Consider the following 18,929-nt stretch of genomic DNA (forward strand, 5'->3'; position numbering starts at 1 on the left):
GGAGTGGTTAAACTGAGAGGGTGATCGAACCAGCAACGCAAAATGGTGGCGCAGAATGTTGACGAAAAATGGGTAAAAGGAAGCAAACGAAGCAGGCACACAGTATTGATCACACCAATGAAGCGTTGGCGAAGGAAAGCGAGAAAAAAATTATCACCTCAGATTGACGTCTCAAAGGCGAGCATGAGAGCATGCACTGTATCGTGCACTACATTCAGGAAAGGTAAGCACATTCAACGGACGCTAGCATGCCCGTGTTTATAACCCTAGCCTGTGTGTTAAGCTAGTGGGGTGCGGGCTTTCGACATTATTGTAGCTGTGCCGCAGGAATAAAATGAATAAACATATAAATGAAAAATGTAAACCCAATGCAGCGACGCTGAACTGACCAATTCGTCTTAGCTGAATCAAACCTTTTCTAAACCTTTAAGTGGAACTTATCCTTTAGGACCTTGCGGATTGCACAAAAGTTTGGCGCTTAAAAATTCTGCCCCTGTATGGAAGTTTCTTAACTAAATTGTTTCGTCTCCCCGGCGATTGTTTGCTTACGTTTCGCCTTTTTTTTTTTTTTTTTTTTTTTTTCTCGTTGCGTCGCTTTCTCCAAGGAATGCAAATTTTTTAAAAAGAGTGTGTCTCCACTTAGGGGGGGATGGTCCTTCCCAGCTGTGCACAAAATGCAAATTGGGAAAGGACGGGCATACTAACCTGTCCATTGTTTATATGTACATTAAAAAAAAAAAAAAAAAATGGGAGAGCGTTTTTTTGTTTCACCGATGGTTTTTCTCTGTATGGTGGGAAAATTTATTCAGCATTTTTGATAGAGCAGATTGAGGCGCTCACATTTAAGAGAGGTGATTTGCCAGTATTTCCCTTTTTACAAAAGATTGCAAAAAAAATGATAAAGGAAGATTAATTTATTTACATCGATTTATGTTTCTTATGAAGGGAAACTTTTTTTTTTTTTTTCCCATGTCTACTACTGATAATAAGGCATGTACCTTTGGGGGGCACAGACGAAGGGGGGGTTAATCAAACATCATAACACTCTAGGCATTGCAATTTAAAAACAAAAAAAAAAAGATACGTTGACATAAAATAAATTTATATTTTCCTACAGCTTTCCATTTTGGGGAAGGAAAATTTTCTTCTTCTTCCCCCCAGTGCGCTGCTTCTTACTCCTCGCATTACCGAAGAGTGAAAGTCTCCATCTCGGTAAAGCACAAATGGGGTCTTTTACGCATGGGGCAAGTGGCACCATCTTCCCTGTTTTACAATGCGATGGGATTCCATTTTGTGCAGCCTTCACAGGTGTGCAACTGTGGGTGTGGTTTTGTCGTCAATGAGGCGGACCCGGTTTTGTTTTTTCTATCCTTTTTTTTGCACCTTTTTTTGGTTCCCCCATTTGGTCATAGTCAAATGGGCGTCGTCTATGGGAAACTACTTGGAGTAGCCCCTTAAGTCATCGAGCAATACTTTCGTCCACTTATTTTTCATCCTTTTGGTGAATTCTTCCCAGGATTTTTTATTTTCCATGATGAATTGCATGAAGGTATATCTGGAGCAGCGATCTTTGTTATACAGGTCGTAAAAGGAACTCAAATTTTGGGAATCATAATTTTGCAGCTCGTCCACGAAATCGGAGTAGGCCTTCCACCAAACTTTAAATAAAAATTTCTCTGGAATTTGTTTCTTCTCTGTTATGTGAACACATTTCTCCCACAATGTCTTTATCATATCTATGTATACGTGTCTCCTTTTGTCGTAAATATTTACCCATAATTGGTACATGTCTTTTTTGCTAACATAGAAATATAAGCTGTTCATTTGTTCCTTTAGTTCTCGTTCGAACACCTTTAGGTTTTTTACAACGTTTTCCTTTGTTTTAACGTTTCCCATATAGTGTTTCGTTTGGCCAAGTTTTTTTTCATTTATATAGTTGTTAATTTTGAGTCTCAATTGGAAAAACGCGTCGTCCGAGGTGGAGAAGTTCATATGCCTTTGGTTTATTGTTTTGGGTTCGATGGGAATATGGTTGTTCGTGCTGGTACTGCTTGGGGTGTCCATACTTTTGGGAGGAGTTAGGTATTCTATCTCGCGCGGCATCTGGTGCACATGAACAGGTGTGTATGTGGAATCTTCCGTGAGCTCCGCTTGTGCCTCTCTTCCCACATCTCCGAATTCTTGCAGCTGTGCAAGTGCCGGCTTGGAGAAGCTTCTCTCTCCATTCGAGCAGCTCAATCCGAGGTAAGAATTTGCATTTGCGTGGGAATGAAGAATCTCCGTTGGGTGCTGCGAGTGGGCAGGAAAAAGTGCAGGTTTCTCATTGGAAAAAATGCTATTGTTATGCATGCAGAAGTAAGGGAATAAAGGAACCTGTTGTGTCCACACTCACATGCTAGAACTACACCTAGGTGGTGAACTTACCAGTAGGAGCATGATGAGCAGAGGGCAGATAGAAACCTTTTGAGGGGTAGCAGATCTGTTCGAAAAGAACTTCCTCCTTGTGTTTTCCATGGTGAAGTAAATTGATTTATATAAAGGGTTTACTCTCCTTTGAATTTGAGTTCATGTTACCGGTGGAGTAACTCCTCTTTTTTTTCTTTTTTATGATGCAGATATATAAGCGAGAGGGTGGTTGGTATGAGGGCAGTTCAGCTAGACTATGTAGCTACCGGAACCCTTACGAAGGAAGAATCGTAAGTATCGAAAAATTTCCTGAACGTTGAATATCCTCTAGGCAACGACCTCCTGTTTAGCAGTTTTGACAGAAGTGGAAAGGTCGCCACCTTGGTGTTTGACTAGAAGGGATGGAGGGGGAAAAAACAGAAAAAAAAAGAATGCATATTCCATGTTTGCCATTCAATATGTTAAGAGATCATATGTTGCCCGTTCTTAGTTTTTCAACACCCCTTAAGAAGGTGATAAGAAATGAATTCCTTTATATATATGCAGGGCGCCAAAATTGTAAGCGTATTCAACGTGATGTTATTGCTTCGACGGTGGAGAGTCCGGTGCCAATCGTGTCAACGACAGGAGTTGGCAGTTAGCGTGCACCGTGAGTGAACTGTTTTTTCAGAGAAAAATGCCTCATGTGGTGGTACCCCGTGGTGCACCACTCCCAATATAGGCAGGACCACTAGAACATTTTGACCCAGTAGAAAAAGCAAAACAGAATAAATCTGCCTAGGGGGCAGGGGTATATAACTGCGTACTTTCATCCATTTTGAAAAGCGAAAAACAAAAAAAAAAAAAAAAAAATTTGTGCCTTTGCATGTAAGGAAGGGGGAATGGGGTGGCCTCCTCATTCGGCAAAGAAGCACAGCACCCCTTCACAAGGTGCAACCATTTATCTTTCTTTATATACGTAGTTGTGGTACATAATCATGGCCTAAACTTAATTAAAATTTTTTTTTTTTTTTTAATACCTTTTTGCTGCGCATTTGGTTTAGGAGTGCACAGATAGATAAAACTGACCTACACTTATTGCAGCATTTTTCTCTTTGAATGATTTTTTTTTTTTTTTTTTTCGAAATTTGCGCGGAGGGGTGACCGACATTTGGAGTGGCAACTTAAGAAGGAAAAGAGAAAACTTCACATATGGGGGTTATTTATTTTTTCATCACGTTGGATGCATCAAAAATGGTTCTTCAGCGAGTGCAATTTTAGAAGTGTGTGTTCAATTGGTGAATAATTTTTTATGCACATTCGGGGGGTTAAAAGAAGGGGGGGAAGGCAGTATGTACAATTGTTGATTTGTCCCTCAAAAGTGGACTCTTTTTTTTTGTCTCATTTCGGTTGACATGCTTACCATGCATTAAGCTAGAGTGATATTTGTGCCGATTTATTTACATATATATCCTCGTGGTTATGGGTAAAAAGCAAATGATAATTGATGTTGCAGATGTAACGTTTATGCAAGCAAGTGAAAGGATAAATTTTTTTGGAGACTTCAGCGCTAAGAGGTAACTCGGCAACTTTCTCTGAGAGCAGCTCTGTGGCAGCGTTACCGAGGAGAGGTACCCCCTCTTACTTGTTGGTACAAAAATTGTGTAGCCATTTGTAGAAAGCACTACGCAGTTGTGTCTGCTTTAAGGATTACGATTAGTCAAACGTAAAGTGGTAAAAGGAAGGACATCTGGCAGCGCCCTCATTTCTCACTGTTGAGTAGAAGTATAAATGCAGTTGAGGGTAATCTAACAAACTCATTATTAGCGAAAAAAAAAAAAAAAAAAAAAAAAAAAAGTAAACAAATGTGTAAGCAATGACGAGTAGGAAACACGCAAGGGTATGTACCTGCTTTTTCTGCATGTTTTGCGCGGTCGCCACTTTTTTAATCCATTTTCACCCCATTGCGTGATGAACAAATTGCAAAAGAAACTTGCAGGGTGGGAAAGAATCAACACCCAGTATGCAAACAATTGTTGTGCATTTATATGCATGCATGATAAGGTTAACCCATGGCGTAGCGATAAAAATGGGAAAGCAGTGGACGAAGAAAAAGGTTCTTCGCTCAGTTCGTAATGCGTGTTAACGGAGGGAAGGAAAGCACCTCTTGGGGGAGTTTATTAGCGTGGGGAATGTTCCATTCTGTTGGTTGGCTTAATTCGTTAGATACGTCCTCTACGAAAGTTAGTAGGAGAAGAGGGTTGTGGTGCTGCTTGAATCGAACTGTCTCTCTTCCCCTCTGGAAGCCTTGTTGGAGTAATTCCTCAACACAATGAGTATAAGGTTTTACCACTTAAACCTCATCCTGTCGGTAGCATCGGTCCACGCTTTTTTTCTGCTCTCCAGGAAAGATTTGTACACATCAGCTGTGCATGCTCCTTTGTCAAACAAATTGTAAAAGTCGTTTACGCAACTTTTATCCTGTTCGCGAAGTTCAGCAATGAGTCTGTCATGGACTCTCCTCCAAAGTTCTTGCAAATTTTCTTCTGAGATCTTATAGCGGGATGCGAAAGATACTGCATACATCCACACTTCCAACATCATGGCATAGAAATTTCGAACACAGATATTATGCAAGTTAAACCAGAGGAGGTACATGTCTTTCCTAGAGACAGTTCCGTCTAAATTATTTAACCTAGTGAGGACTTCTTCTTCTGTCATTTTCATACTTTTCTCAGGAATATGTTTCCCACTGTTGGGGTTATTATTTTTTTGTGATTGTGTTATGTTTTTACTTTCTTTGTTCATTTGGCTTGTCAAATTTGGACTGCTCGTTTTGTAGCTCCCCAATCGATTTTTTGGAATACCATGGCAGGGTTTTTTGGGGCCCTTTGCGCATACACTCTGTGTTCGATGTGACTGCTGAGGTGTGCTTCTCGGTGGAATTTGGTGCACCTGTGTCCTGCTTTCCTGCATGCTGTTCTTATGTGTTCTACATTCCCCCGCGTTTTTTGGCTTTACACCCCCCAGTTGTGTTTTCTCATTTGACGGGATCGTCTCAGCTAAAATTCTGAGATCATAATGACGGTTGGGTTCAACATCTGGGAGCAGATTTGCCGGTGCTACGATGAAGGGGTGGACCTAGGGGAAGAAGAAAGGAATATGTAATTGTTAGTCCATCCGACAGTACAGGAACTTAAAAGGAGGAAAGCGTGGATTTTTTTTTTTTTCCACTTCATCGCCTTACCAGGAAGAACAGGCAGGACAAACAGAGAAGCGATCCTTTGAAGGTCCTGGGGCGCATCATGTTATCCAGCCGGACCCTTTTGTGATTCATTTTTTGGCTAAAATTACCACTCACTTGTGGTTGGGGAGTATCGGTTGAACAATTTAATGGCAGCGGAATGCGTTGCGGCGGATCCGGAGTGGAGTTTTCAGCCTCGAGGGAGTGAACATCAGAGGTAGTTGTTGCGCTGTGCTGTGCTGTACTGTACTTTTTTTTTTTTTGTTTTATTAAACTAAAAAATTTGCCCTTTTAAATGTCATATAAATTACCAAATTGGAAAAAAAGAAGAAAAAAAAAAAAAAAAATATCCAGCGAAATGGCAAATAATACAGATCCGTGTATATCTACATGGACAGCACCATATAAATCTAAACCTAAATCTAAGCTTTAATCTAAATATAAAGTGGGTTGTTTTTTGCTGGAATAAAACGTAAATTTAGGCTGTGCCCCTTCCGCAGCAACTCCTTTTAAGGACGGTTAGTTTGGTCGCTTTAGGGTTGCAGAAAAAAAAAGAATAAATAATAATAAAATAAAATAACAATACAAATGTCCGTGAAAATAATAGCAATAGCGGCAATGGTAAATATTGTTCTTGTTCTACTTCTTTATTTTACTTCTGTTGTCATGCTACCATGTTATGATGGAACGACGCGTTAGTTGGGCAGTGGTTTCGTGGCATCATAACATGGTAACATTGCGATAACCCGTGTTTTCTCCTTCACCCACCACCTTGGAGGGGCACAGGAACGACGTCCAGAGCGAATTCGAAGGCAATCAATTTATTCCCATTTGTATATTCAGATATATGCAACTCCCACGTGGAGTTGTTACGCGAACAGTTATGATAAGGTAGAAATTGTTACCTAAATGTATAATATATTTTTTTGTTCATTTGTGTTTACATATATGTTGTTCTGCTGGATTGTTGCCTGGCTATAGAGTTGCTGTAATTTTTAAATGACGTTGAAGAGGGACTAGAATATTACGTTTTTGTGCATGCGCGAGGGGGAAGCGTAAAACCGGAAGAAGAACGCACCTCCATGAACCTACATATATGTACCTTAGCTTGCAAAAATTGTTCGAAAAAAAAAAAAAATAAAAAAAGAAATCATTGCTGTGATGTAAAAATGGCATAGTTTTCCGTCCATGGGTCAGAGGTTTATTGTTACCACGCAGAATGGCAGTTTTATCTGCACATATTAAATCAGCATATTGTGTAGAATATTTACAGGGGTTGCATAGGGTTGAAAATATACCCATGAAATCCGCGATGTGTCAATGTATTAGGAGAAACATTTCTCCTACCTGACTTGAAAATCACATTGATGGAGCTCTTTTTTCCAGCAAGTGTGCACAATTCTTATACTGTTGGATTCCCTGCCAGTTGGCGTTTCTGCACTGATAGCAAGTTGTTCCAAAGAAATGGTGAAGTGTAGAACAACGCAGATGCCGAGTAGCACGCAAAGGGGTACAGGGACAACACATAATGCGAGCGGTGTTACGTGCGTGTGGGAAAGTTAGCGCTAGTGAAATGGCGCAGCTGCGGAAAATGATGATGCAAGAGTGACGTAGGATAATTTTTTTTAATGGACACTCACGATATGATGATAGGCCACTTTGTTAAGGAGACTAAATAAAAATATTTTCAAGTAGAAATAAATTCTGTGCTTGTAGGAAGATATTTAATCTGTTATAACTCATTTTCCGGATAGTTATGAAGCATAAATTTGTGCATTTTATTTTACGGTAAAAAGAAGTAGTACTACTAACCCCTCTCGAGAGGTGCATTCTGCTGATATTTTCCGCTTTCCCAGTTGTAACTAATTTTTATGCAGCGGGAAGGGGGGTGAGGAACTGGATTGCATGCTATGCGGTGGTTTCTAAGAGGAGAAGGCACATATCTATATGTACATGCAGGTGTGTACAGGAAAAAAGTAAATTCCCCTTTTATATCTCCGTCCCTCTAGATGTATGAGTCAAATGATCGACCTTAGGATAGGAAGCAGGGTTGCTTCGTGTTCATATTCCTATTTAAGTGTGCTTTCAATGTCACTAAAGTAGCAGTTGCGCAAAATGCACAGCTACCCGTCTTTTTGCAAAAAGAAAAAAAAAAAAAAAAACGCGTTGTAGATACGCTCCGCGTCAATTTGCCGAAGTAGAATATAATTTTTTTTTTTTTTTTTTTTTTTTTTTTTTTTTTTTGTACAATTATGCATACAAATGAGGAACAATGAAGACGCGTAAGGCGCATTGCGTGCTGCTTTTTTGCATAATTCGTTATTTACTGATACGTGAACGTTTAGATGATCACAATTTTTTTTACATTTTTTTTTTCCCCCCTTAGAACTATTTCCTTCCACTTTTTTACGAGTAGAATATTTTACAGATTATGATTCGTTTCGTAGCAGCGACACGACAGCATAAAGAGGAAACGCAACAAAATACCTCGATGATTAATACGTTTTCTCTCTTTCTAGATATTGTTAAAACTTATATATTAGTTAAGTTAGGTAAAGGGAAGAAAAAATATGCTGCCCGTTTTTTTGATTCATGCAACAGAATATTTCTTTTTAAAGAAACCAAATTTTCGAGAAAAAGTTCGAGGCTTTATTTTATTTTTTTTTTATATCACTGCATTTTTTATAGCATCATTTTTATGTCGAATTTTCTTTGATTATTTTATATTATTTATTATTTTTTTTTTTACTATACTACCAACTACTTTGCGGCGCTATTGCCACTCTTCATTGCGCGATCTGCCGCACTTGCTACCACGACTATATTACATTCAGTAATAATTAAAAAAAAAAAAAAAAAAAAATAGTAGCCAAGTGAATGAATAAAATATAACAACACTAGGCTTAGTATTTTTGCTGAGTACCTAAGATAAGTTTTCATGCTTAATAAAATTCTACTCGCAAAATTACCTCCATGTTAAATGGGTTCTAAAGTAAAAGAAGCAATGAAGCGAAGAAGTAAGAAAGTAGAGAAGGAGAAGCAGGCTGGAGCAGATACATCATTGCATGTTTTGTTCTATTAACTTTTTTAGAATGTTGGAAGCTGAACAGGCTTTTCTTTTTTTTTTTTTTTTTTGTTCCCTAGTAAGATAGCATATATATAACATGTTCACTAACCCATTTTTTCTTTTTCTGATTCGTCATGCTGATGTAAAGATAAGTGAAAATAAATAACTCATTGAATTATTATGTAATATTTGGAGAGTTTTCATCCGTCCCGTTTTGTAGTTTTACTGTTTAGTTGACATTGCTTTTATTACACGGGACCGTGTATCCCTTTTTATTTGGCCAGTTATTTTATTTTATTATATATTTTTCCCCGTCTGTCCCTTTTTGTTTTTTTTAATATTTTATGTTGGCGCTTTTTTTTTTATTTACAAGCGTGAACAAATGATGGAGACAAAGTCTGCACGTCATTCTAATGCTTCCGCAGCTGCGTCTTATTATGGGGGCTGCAAATATGTGGATAGAAAGGGGGCTGACTTTTGTAAGTCTGCCAATGTGGATGTTTCAAAAAGGGGTTATAAGTTTGGGAAGTTTAGCATTCTCCTTTTTTTTGTGAATTCCTTCGTCTTTGTGAGTTTCGTCATGCTGTTGCAGTTTTGTTCGCCTAGTGTAAGTTGAGGGAAAAAAAAAAAAAAGTGTCTGCCATTGGGATATGGCATAGAATGATGCACACAGCTGTGCATTTCTTCTTGTTTAAGCGCATTTACAAATGAACGCTTTATTATTATTATTATTTTTTTTTATTATTTATTATTATTTTTTTATTTATTTATTATTATTATTTTTTTGATTTATTATTATTTTATTTTTTTTTTCCCCCCCATTTGGCCCTTCCTCCTTCAGATGAGTGTGCACCAAAGCAGAGTACATACCCATTACGCCCCCGGCAACACAGCAGCAAGGAGCTACTACCCCGCCAAGGCAAGAAGCAACAGAATTCTAGTTGAATCCTTAAAAAATTCAAACACGAAATATGAAAAGTTGGAGCAGAACACAGTGGATAAGATAGAAAATATTTACGAAGAGCTGACACGAAACATCGCAGCAAAAATAATGGCATTTATAAAAAAAATAGATTTAACTTTGGAAAAAGAAATTAAGAAAACATTAAAATATATCGATACTGAGAAGGATGAGCCTATTAAATGTGGTTTAACCTTTTATGAAAAATTGAAGAACTTCTTTTCCGCATTCAAGATCTTTTCTACCCCTGTGTTGGGTACCTTTGCCGCTTTGAGTGCTTACTACTTTAAGGCCCAAGCCTTTACCGCTCTGATTAGTTTGGGCATAGCCCTCTTGCCCTTCTTGTCTACGTGTTACTTGATGTATAAAGTAATTAAAGTACGTGGTGATTTGGCGGAATGAAGCCCCTAGGTTTTTGCATGCTTCTACAAGGATGAGTGAAATTGGCCCACCAGTCAGTGGAAAGGATCGCTTTGTTTCTCTTCAGGGGTTGGTTGCCCCCCGCGTTATTTCTCAAAAAAGGGTACACACAAATATTTATATATATATATTTATACTTTGTTACAAGTGTAAAAGGAGAAATGATTGTGGTGGGCAAAAATCCCCATAGTGAATGTGCCAAGGCGAGTGGGCAAAATTTACTTTTCACCAAAGGGTTCCTCCTCCATGTTGTGGAAGATTCAACTGTTAGGCATGCCGACGCGCGACGTGCAGGAATCGAGAGGGGGCATGCACATATATTTTCCTCCTTACGTTATCCGCTCACATATATATATACATATATATATGTGTGGTTCCTGAAGCCGCCATTTTTATTTGTTTCAATTTTTTTACTTTTTTTTGTACTTTGATTGCATGCCATATCTTCCCTTTCACTTATCGGTGCTCAGCAGCGCGCAGAGTGAAGGGGACGCATGTGCGTGCGTGTGTGTGTATATATGTCCTCACCTATGTGTGCGTTGCGCGTCCCACTTTTGTTTATCCCCACAGGGGGGAATAGTTTAATGGCTTAAAAAAACTTACACTACTTCTCCTCCCATTTTAGAAGCTCAATTTGAATAAATCCACTTAGTAGTACTATTTTGTTCGTTTACACGTCGATCAGTTACAAGAGAAAAAAAAATAATAAATAACAAAATTGATCGTTTCGTATATTCCTAGTGCAGGAACTGTTAATATGGATGATTTATGGTGGGTGAACTGGCAATTTGTTTAAAGGGGTGTCCTTTAATCGTATTTCTCTTTTCTACCATTGGAACATTTAGCGGCTCCCTTCACAAGAACCTACACACAATTCACAGGACTTGCGCGTCCTGTCATTAAGGTGGCCAAGTACTCCCATAGGAAATATACAAATGGGCACATTAAGAAGGGGGTGTTAAATGAAAAAACTATGAAGATAATAAGATGAGCCACAAATCTTTTCATCTGCTTTTGCAAAATTGTAAGGAGCTATTTCAGCGTAGCAACCAGGAAGAGGTTCGTTCTGATGTGCACACGCGGGGTGCACGTACATGGGATTATGTGGCCATTGGGGAAGGGGAACAACAGTTGCTCCTCTGGGCAATTGGTTCTAGCCACCGTGTTCTACTAGTTCCGGGGGTGCTTCATTTGGGAGCAGCAAATGTGTGAAGTCGTAGAAGTGGCCACGTATGTGTATATGCATACAAATATGAAATAATTTAAAAAAAAAAAATTTCCTTAATTTTATGCATTCCGCGGAAAAAAGAAAAGAGAGAAAAAAAATTGTTTAATTTTATCCATTCCGAGGAAAAGAAAGAAAAAAAAGAAGAATTAAACCTTTCCTTTTAAATGACCATCGCGGGTGTTATCACAAGGACATAAATGTCCTGCGCTGATTTGTGTTCACCTTAGAATTCACTTATTTTTGATTTTTTTCATGTGTGCACGTTCTCATTGTAATTAGAGGGCTAAGTTATTAGAGGGTTAAATTGTAATGAGATTATGCCCCTACACAGTGGTGCAGGTGTGTGGCGGTGGTCCAGCCAGCAACTATACGCACGCCGCTGACTTTGATGTGTGGCTATATAACGCTTTCGCACTCTGTGTGAAAAAGGTTGAGCCATCCATTCATGTAATTAGCCAAATGCAAGGGAAAAAAAAAGGTTTTATAACAAAATGGTTAAGAAGAAGATAGGGCCACCCCGTTTTCGCAAAATTTTATCAGTGCAACTTGGCAGTGACTATAGGCTAGCATTCCGCTGGGGTGAAGAAGCAAGTATATTTTTTAGAAACACAAGATCTTGTACTTTTACAGTTGCAAAAATGAGAAATTTAGCAGTTTGCATAGTTTCTTTCGCGTGAAAAACGAATATTTAAAAGTACATTTTTACATAACCGCGCTTATTCCATTTTGTATATAACTTTTTTTTGAGCCTCAATTTTTTTTTTTTTTTTTTTTTTTTTTTGGCCGGTTGGTTTGAAGTTTATTAATAAAATTGCTACATGTATAATATAGTGTGGTTCAGTTTCTTTGCACGAGAATTCGGCCGAGCAGTGGCGAGGATTACTATTTGGGGTTTGTTTTTTATTGAAGATGCTAAATAAATATATTTTTACGCGCACTGTTAAAGTATGAATTAACACCTATTAGTAATTTTTTTTTTTTTTTTTTTTTAAGCGCTATCCGTTGTGCGTTTATGGGTTATATTATATAGGAGTAATATATAATTTATGTACGTACATACGTTTGCCCCGCTTTCTGCAAATTATTTTTTGCATGCAGGGGTTTATATTCCCCTAGTGTTATATTTTTAAGGTGCCGCCAAGAGTAACCTAACCCTAAAATAATAAGTTTTAATTTTTTTTCTTTGCTTGGCTTCCGTTTTTTTTAAAAAAACCATATTGTGTTATAACACTGTATTACAAGTATAAAAGTATTACCTTCGCACAACGAAGTAACCATTTTTTTTTTTTTTTTTTTTTTTTTTTTTTTTTTAGAGAGAGCAAAGAAGAGTAGCGTAAAACCTGGGAGAGTGGCTTCCAGTGCGTACTGTAAATATAATAAAGTTATACTTTTAAAATTAACGCATTTTAATGTACACGTCACAAATTCCGCGACATTTGCATATTTAATATATATATTAACATATATGTAAAAGTTTTTTTAGTGACACTAATATACGACGAGAGGGGTTTTTAAATAAAAAAGTCACAAAGTTACCTAAATTAGGTTTAAGTTTTTGCATTCCTGCTTTTATCCCGTTTTAGTTTTTTTTTTTTTTTCATTATTTTTTATAGTACAATTTTTTGTGAAGTAAATTACATGTACTGATAATTTTTAGAAAAGGTAGAAGCAAATTTGTTTGCGAACCTTTCTTTTTTTCTTTTATGGTGAAGGCGCGATCTAAATTTTATAAAAATCGCAAAACTTGATGGATGTTATGTATATAAGTTTGTAGAAATGCGAACTTTTTTACAGGACTCACTCGTTAGATGCTTTACATACATTGAAGCAATGAGAGAAGAAAAGAAGTGACAAGCACAGGTTTTCCTAGCGTGGCACATACATATATATTTATATATTGAAGAGTGAGCTATGCGTATTGATGTACTTAGACGTACAATATATATACATATGTATGGGTGAGCAAGGAAGCAAGCCATTATTTTTAATTCAACTTCTGTTATTAGAGGATTTTTGATTTTACGAGTTTTTTTTTTTTTTTTTTTTCTCTGAATAAATTAGTAAAATGTTTTTAAGTACCTTCTTATTATGACAAGTTAGGGAAGAAAAATATTTTCGAAGTATTTTCTGTTGAGCCCTTCGCACACGTACGCAGTACAAGGACGCCAAGGAAGCAGACAACAGTAACATATATGTAAATTACTTTGAATCTATTTTTTTTTCTTTTCTACATTTAAAAAATTTCATAAAAATGATAAATAAACGATGCAACAGGAGTTTATTTATGCATAATGAAAGGAATAATCAACACAAGACTAACATTTTTAACAGAATAGATATGTCCACTTTGAAAAAATGTCACATGAAGGAAAAATTGAATAGGTTTCCTTTTTTGTTCAAAGCGATTACTTGCGTAGTCTTGATATGGGTGGCTCAATCGCCTGAAGGATCCCGCGAGGTAGGCACGCAGAAACATTGAGTACATAGCAGAATAGGGATTAGCAGCCTTATTCGTGCATATCATTTTATGCGTATAGATGTATGCACCCCATATGCGAGGTTTCCATTTTGTGGTTCCTTATATTTCACTGTGCAATGGTCACCCAAACGAACCACAACCTTTTTTTCCCCCTTCCCCAGGATGCCTCCCACCAATCGTGGAACCACCAGAATGGCCAGTTATACAACCAACTAGATGTGGCCTTTACAAGGTCATTAGCAGAATATGACGACCTAAATGAATCTTATTTTACAGCGACCAAAAATGGCGTCTTAGAAAATGAACCTAGCGAAAACTACCTATATGAAACTTCCACTGGAGTTTCCGAAAGTGATGATACAGAAATTAATAAAATTATCCTTGACCAGTTACAGAATGAAGAAGACATAAGTGAAGAAAATACGAGGAACCTACGGAGGCGATCACAGGGTGGGAACGAAGGTGATAATGTAGAAGAGACGATCGAACCAGTTAGCAGCATATTGCATAATGAGCAAGAGGGAGAAGAATCTATTACGTCCATATTTGATCATGTGGAAGACAACGTAGAAGATGTAGGAGGAGTAGAAGAACCTGCCTCCACCGCATTTGATAGTGCAGAGGAAAGCGAGGAACAGGCCCTTGCCATGTTGGACAGTGTGCTGGAGGAGGCGGAAAAAACGATAGAACCAGTTAGCAGCCTATCTGATGATAATGTGTCAGAGGGCGTAGAAGAACCAGCCACTCCCACAGTTGATAGTGTGCAGGATAATTTGGAAAACAATGTTGTGGAACCAGTAGACGAGGTTGTAGAGGAAGCTGTACAAGAAGCTGCTGACGAAATTCTAGAGGAGGAGCAGGATAAAGGGGAAGAACCTTCCGGCATAGTCGTAGGGGAACCCGCGGAGGAGGCAAAAGATGAATATGTTGAAGAAGCTGTGGAAGTTGTGCAAGAAGCTGCAGATGAGGTGATAGAAGATGAAGAAAAAGTAGAGGAGCCCCTCCAGATAGTCGCAGAAGAACATGCAGAAGAAGTACTAGTAGAAAAGGAGGAGGTGAATGAAAATATATTAAACATATTAGAAGAAATAAAGGAAAACATAATAGACAAAATAGAAGTAAATGAGGAAACGAACGAAGCCCCATTAGAAAGCGCAGAAGAAGCGACCCAGGAGGTTGCTGAAGAAGCTGCAGACACTACTACCGAAGCTCATGTAGTTGAAACTGTTGAGGAAGAAGTTGCAAATGTTACTACAAATGTTAGTGAAGAAGAAGCTCCTGAATTAATTACTGAAGCCTCTGATGAAACGACCGAGAGCACGGCACAGGAAACTTTCGAAGAAGATATATTGAAAAATTTAGAAGAAAATAAGGATGAAAGTGAAAACGTATTAGAACATTTAAAAGAAATGAAGGAAGAATTATTAGACTATGTAGAGCAAAACGTGGACGACAACGAAAATTTGCTAGTTGATATGCTGCAAAGTTTGGAAAAAAGCGCGCACGTAAATGAGAGCGTATTAGATGATTTAGAAGAAATAAAAGAAGATTTGTTGGCTAATGTTCAAATGGCCGAGGAGACTACGGAAGAAGAGGTGTCAGACACTTCTGCGGAAAGTGCAGAAGAGGTAGCTGCAGAAGAAAACATTTTTGATGTTATAGAAGAAATCAAAGAAAAGGTAATAGAGAATCTGGAAGAAACGACAGCCCAAAGTGTGGAAGGTGTAGTCGAGGGAGCGGATGAAAATGCATTAGATGTTTTAGAAGAAATGCAGGAAAGCTTGTTTGAAAACTTTGAGCAGAAGATAGAAACCAACGAAAATTTATTGGGAAATGTATTGGATAATTTGCAGGAAAAAGTAGAGTTAAATGAAAATGTGTTAGCAGACGTCTTGGCGGAATTAAAGGAGGATGTTATAAGTCAGCAGGAAACTGCGGAAGAGGTCGCAGCAGAGTTAATCGAGGAGATCGCGGAGGAGCCTGCAGTGGAAGGCGTAGAAGAAATTATTGAAGATGCGCCCGAGGAACCTGTAGAGGAGGCTGCGGAAGAAACAAATGTTGCCGTAGCAGAAGAATCTGCTGTAGAATCCGTGGAAGAGGTGCTTGAACAAATTATAGAAGATACTGCAGAGGTAATAGCTGACGAATCCGTAGAAGAAACCGCAGAGCAAATTTTAGAACAAGCTACAGAAGCTGTAGGAACTGTTCATGTAGTAACAGAAGAATCTGTAGAGGAAAATATTGAAGAGATTGTAGAGGAAATTTCAGCAGAACCTATACAGGAAACTATTGAAAGTATTGTAGAAGAAGCTGTAGAATCCGTCGAAGAAAACATAGAAGTTGTGGAAGAGGCTATTAAAGATATTGCAGAAGAGGCCGCGGAAGGAGCTCCAGAGTTGTCTACGGAAGAAATAATAGAAGATGTTATCGTAGAAACTGTCGAAAAGATTGAAGCAGAAGAAAAAGCTATTGAAGAAGCTGAACGCGAAGCTACCAAGGAAGCAGTAGAAGAAGCTGTTGAAGATGTTGTCGATGAAATTTCAGCAGAACCTATACAGGAAACTATTGAAAGTATTGTGCCAGAAACTCCACAAATCACTTCAGATGAGTCTATGGAAGCAGTTGTAGAACACGCTGTAGAGGATAACTTAGGAGAAACGATAGAAACCATTGTGGACGACCTTGCGGAGGAAACTACAGAAGAATCTAAAGAAAGCGTAGTAGATAATTTAGGAGTAAAAGTAGAAGAGGTACTTCATGAAGAAGTACAGAAAGTAGGCCAGGAAGCTGCAGACGATGTAGTAGTGGGAGTGAGCGAAAAAGAAAGTGAAGGAGGGGAACAAATCGAGCCGTCATTGTTTAAAGTTGAAGAGGACATTAAGGAAAAGATTTTAGATATGTTCTCTGGAAATATTGAGGAGGAAGAAGATGATGAAGATGAGTATGAAGATATTGAGGATGAGGAAGGTGAAGAGGAGGTAGAGGAGGTAGAGGAGGAAAAAATAGAAAAACCAGTAGAAGTCGTTGTAGAGGATGTTACGGAAGTTGGTAAAGAAGAGGCAGAAGATGAAGTAGTCGGTGTTGTCCAAGAACCTGAAGAGGAGGGAACGCAGGTAGAACAGGACCCCCTAATATTGACAGAAGATTCGGAAGAGGCCCAAAGAATTATACATGACATTTTTAGCGGCCTCAGCAAGGTTGAAGGTAAAGAAGAATCCGTTTTGGAGGAAAATGTTGATGAGGGAGGGGTGCAGGTGGTCGATGAAAAGGGGGAACAAGAGGAGGAAGAGGATGAGGAAGAAAGTACAGAGGAGGAAGAATCTACAGAGGAGGAAGAATCTACAGAGGAGGAAGGATCTACAGAGGAGGAAGAAGAAGACGATGATGATGATGATGAAGAGGATGAGGAAGATGAGGACGGCGATGAGGAAGAAAGCGAAGACGGAGCTGCTGCTGCAGGTGCAGAAAAAGAACAGCAGAAAGAAAAATTAGCAAAAAAAGAATTAGAACTACAGAAAAATCTTCTAGGTATGCTTTCTGGAAATGGAGTATTTGACCCAAGTATGTTAGGAAAATTAAAAGAGCTAGAAGCTTTGCAGAGGAGCTTACCTGGCTCAATGGGAAAGGCCAAAGGTATGTCTCCAACTGATATGGAAGCCTTAAAGAGTGTATTCGCTGGTGCACTCAATGAACTTAATGTTAAGGGAATGCCACCAGTACAAATACCACCAGAACTACAACATTTTATGATGCCAAAGAAGGAAGAAAAAGCAAAGCCCCAAGATAAACAACCAAAAGAGAAAGTGCCAAGTAAAGCAGTACAAGAGCAGAAACCAGAGGCGAAAGCTGTATCGCCCAGACAAAATGTATCAGATTTGTTTAAAATTCCAAAGGATATGTTTAGTTCATTTAAAAACTTTAAAGAAGTTGCATTGGAATTTTCTAACATGATTGGATTAAACTTTGAAACGATTAAAAAGTATTTAACTAGAGTTAAAAACTTCCTTTTGAGAGTAGATGCATTAGTGGATAAAGAAATAAATAATATACTGGATCAAGGAGAAAGCGGTCAAAATGTTGGTAAGGCTAATGAAGATTTTATGGATAAGATGAAGAGACTAGTAAATAAATACAAAATATTCTCCATCCCATTTTTTACGGGAATAATGGGTTCATTTGGATTTTTGGCGTTTGGAGCAGTTACTACATCTATCCTATCATCTTGCTTAACAATTTTTTCCGTAACTTATTTGGTGTCCAAGATAGATATGAAGGTCAATAAAGATAAGAACAGAAAATTCTACTCCTTCTATTTGGACGCGTACAAGAATATGTCCTACTTAAGAGAGTATTTCGAAACTATTTACAAGGAGTTAATAATGTAGTCACGGTAGTAGTATTTACGTGAGTTGTGCATGTTTGTGTAACGCATTTCGAAAAAGTAAGTAAAAAAAAAAAAAATAAAATAAAAATAGAGAAGGTAGTGAAGTGCGATGTTCTGTTTCGTGTTGCTTGTGTGAGGGGTGTACCTTCATCTGCCAAAGAAGTTGCGCCCTTTTTGTAACTTCCCATATGGTAGAAATGGGGAGAAAGAAAGCCAGCACAAACTATATCATTATGCTTTTTATTTTATTTTTCTATGGTACTTATTTACGAAGGGGCTTTCACTAACTTGTGTGCATCCCAGAAAGTGCGCTTTGGCAAATTAGACAACTTTTTTTTTTTTCCGAAAATGTTTTTTTTTTTTTCCAAGTACATTTTATTTCTACCAATTATGTGAATGTTGGAGATCGCAAGTGTATATTTTTGTGGGATTCCCTCTTAATAATCATGTATGTGTGGTAGGAATCGCGTGAAGGAAACAACCTCGTGCGTCTTTTCCGCATATATATGTACTTATAAGAGCGTAAACGTGTATATAGGCAAGTGAGTGTGCTGGTATATACATCCTTGTGCACATCCCCAACCAATCTGTAATTTTTTTTAAATCGAAATAAGTAAATATATATACATTTCTTTGATTATGTTACAAATTTTAAAAATACTATAAATGTGCATAGAACATAGTTTGTATGTTCCGCGAACCCGTTGGTACATATTAATCAATTCTTATAAACTTTAATTTTTAAATTTTACTTTAAATAA

General features: G+C 37.9%; 3 protein-coding genes across 3 annotated transcripts; 2 read left to right on the top strand and 1 right to left on the bottom strand.

Annotated features, from left to right (window-relative positions):
- Window positions 1-1,437: 1,437 nt before the first annotated feature.
- Window positions 1,438-5,722, bottom strand: PCOAH_00009780 (Uncharacterized protein; the record flags this gene model as incomplete). The annotated part of the gene is made up of 6 exons (XM_020057787.1): window positions 1,438-2,289; window positions 2,425-2,551; window positions 2,722-2,798; window positions 4,008-4,083; window positions 4,736-5,526; window positions 5,633-5,722. The coding sequence occupies 2 exons, from the start codon at window positions 2,512-2,514 to the stop codon at window positions 1,438-1,440; spliced, it is 942 nt and encodes a 313-aa protein (XP_019913119.1).
- A 3,356-nt stretch (window positions 5,723-9,078) lies between these two features.
- PCOAH_00009790 (Uncharacterized protein) lies at window positions 9,079-10,059 on the top strand (the record flags this gene model as incomplete). The annotated part of the gene is made up of 2 exons (XM_020057788.1): window positions 9,079-9,303; window positions 9,538-10,059. 2 exons carry the CDS (start codon window positions 9,079-9,081, stop codon window positions 10,057-10,059), a joined length of 747 nt encoding a protein of 248 aa, XP_019913006.1.
- A 3,497-nt stretch (window positions 10,060-13,556) lies between these two features.
- On the top strand, window positions 13,557-18,169 carry PCOAH_00009800 (Liver stage antigen 3; the record flags this gene model as incomplete). The annotated part of the gene is made up of 2 exons (XM_020057789.1): window positions 13,557-13,763; window positions 13,946-18,169. The coding sequence occupies 2 exons, from the start codon at window positions 13,557-13,559 to the stop codon at window positions 18,167-18,169; spliced, it is 4,431 nt and encodes a 1,476-aa protein (XP_019913272.1).
- Window positions 18,170-18,929: the final 760 nt, after the last annotated feature.

This window comes from Plasmodium coatneyi, chromosome 4 (genome assembly GCF_001680005.1).
Source record: "Plasmodium coatneyi strain Hackeri chromosome 4, complete sequence".
Taxonomy (NCBI): domain Eukaryota; phylum Apicomplexa; class Aconoidasida; order Haemosporida; family Plasmodiidae; genus Plasmodium; species Plasmodium coatneyi.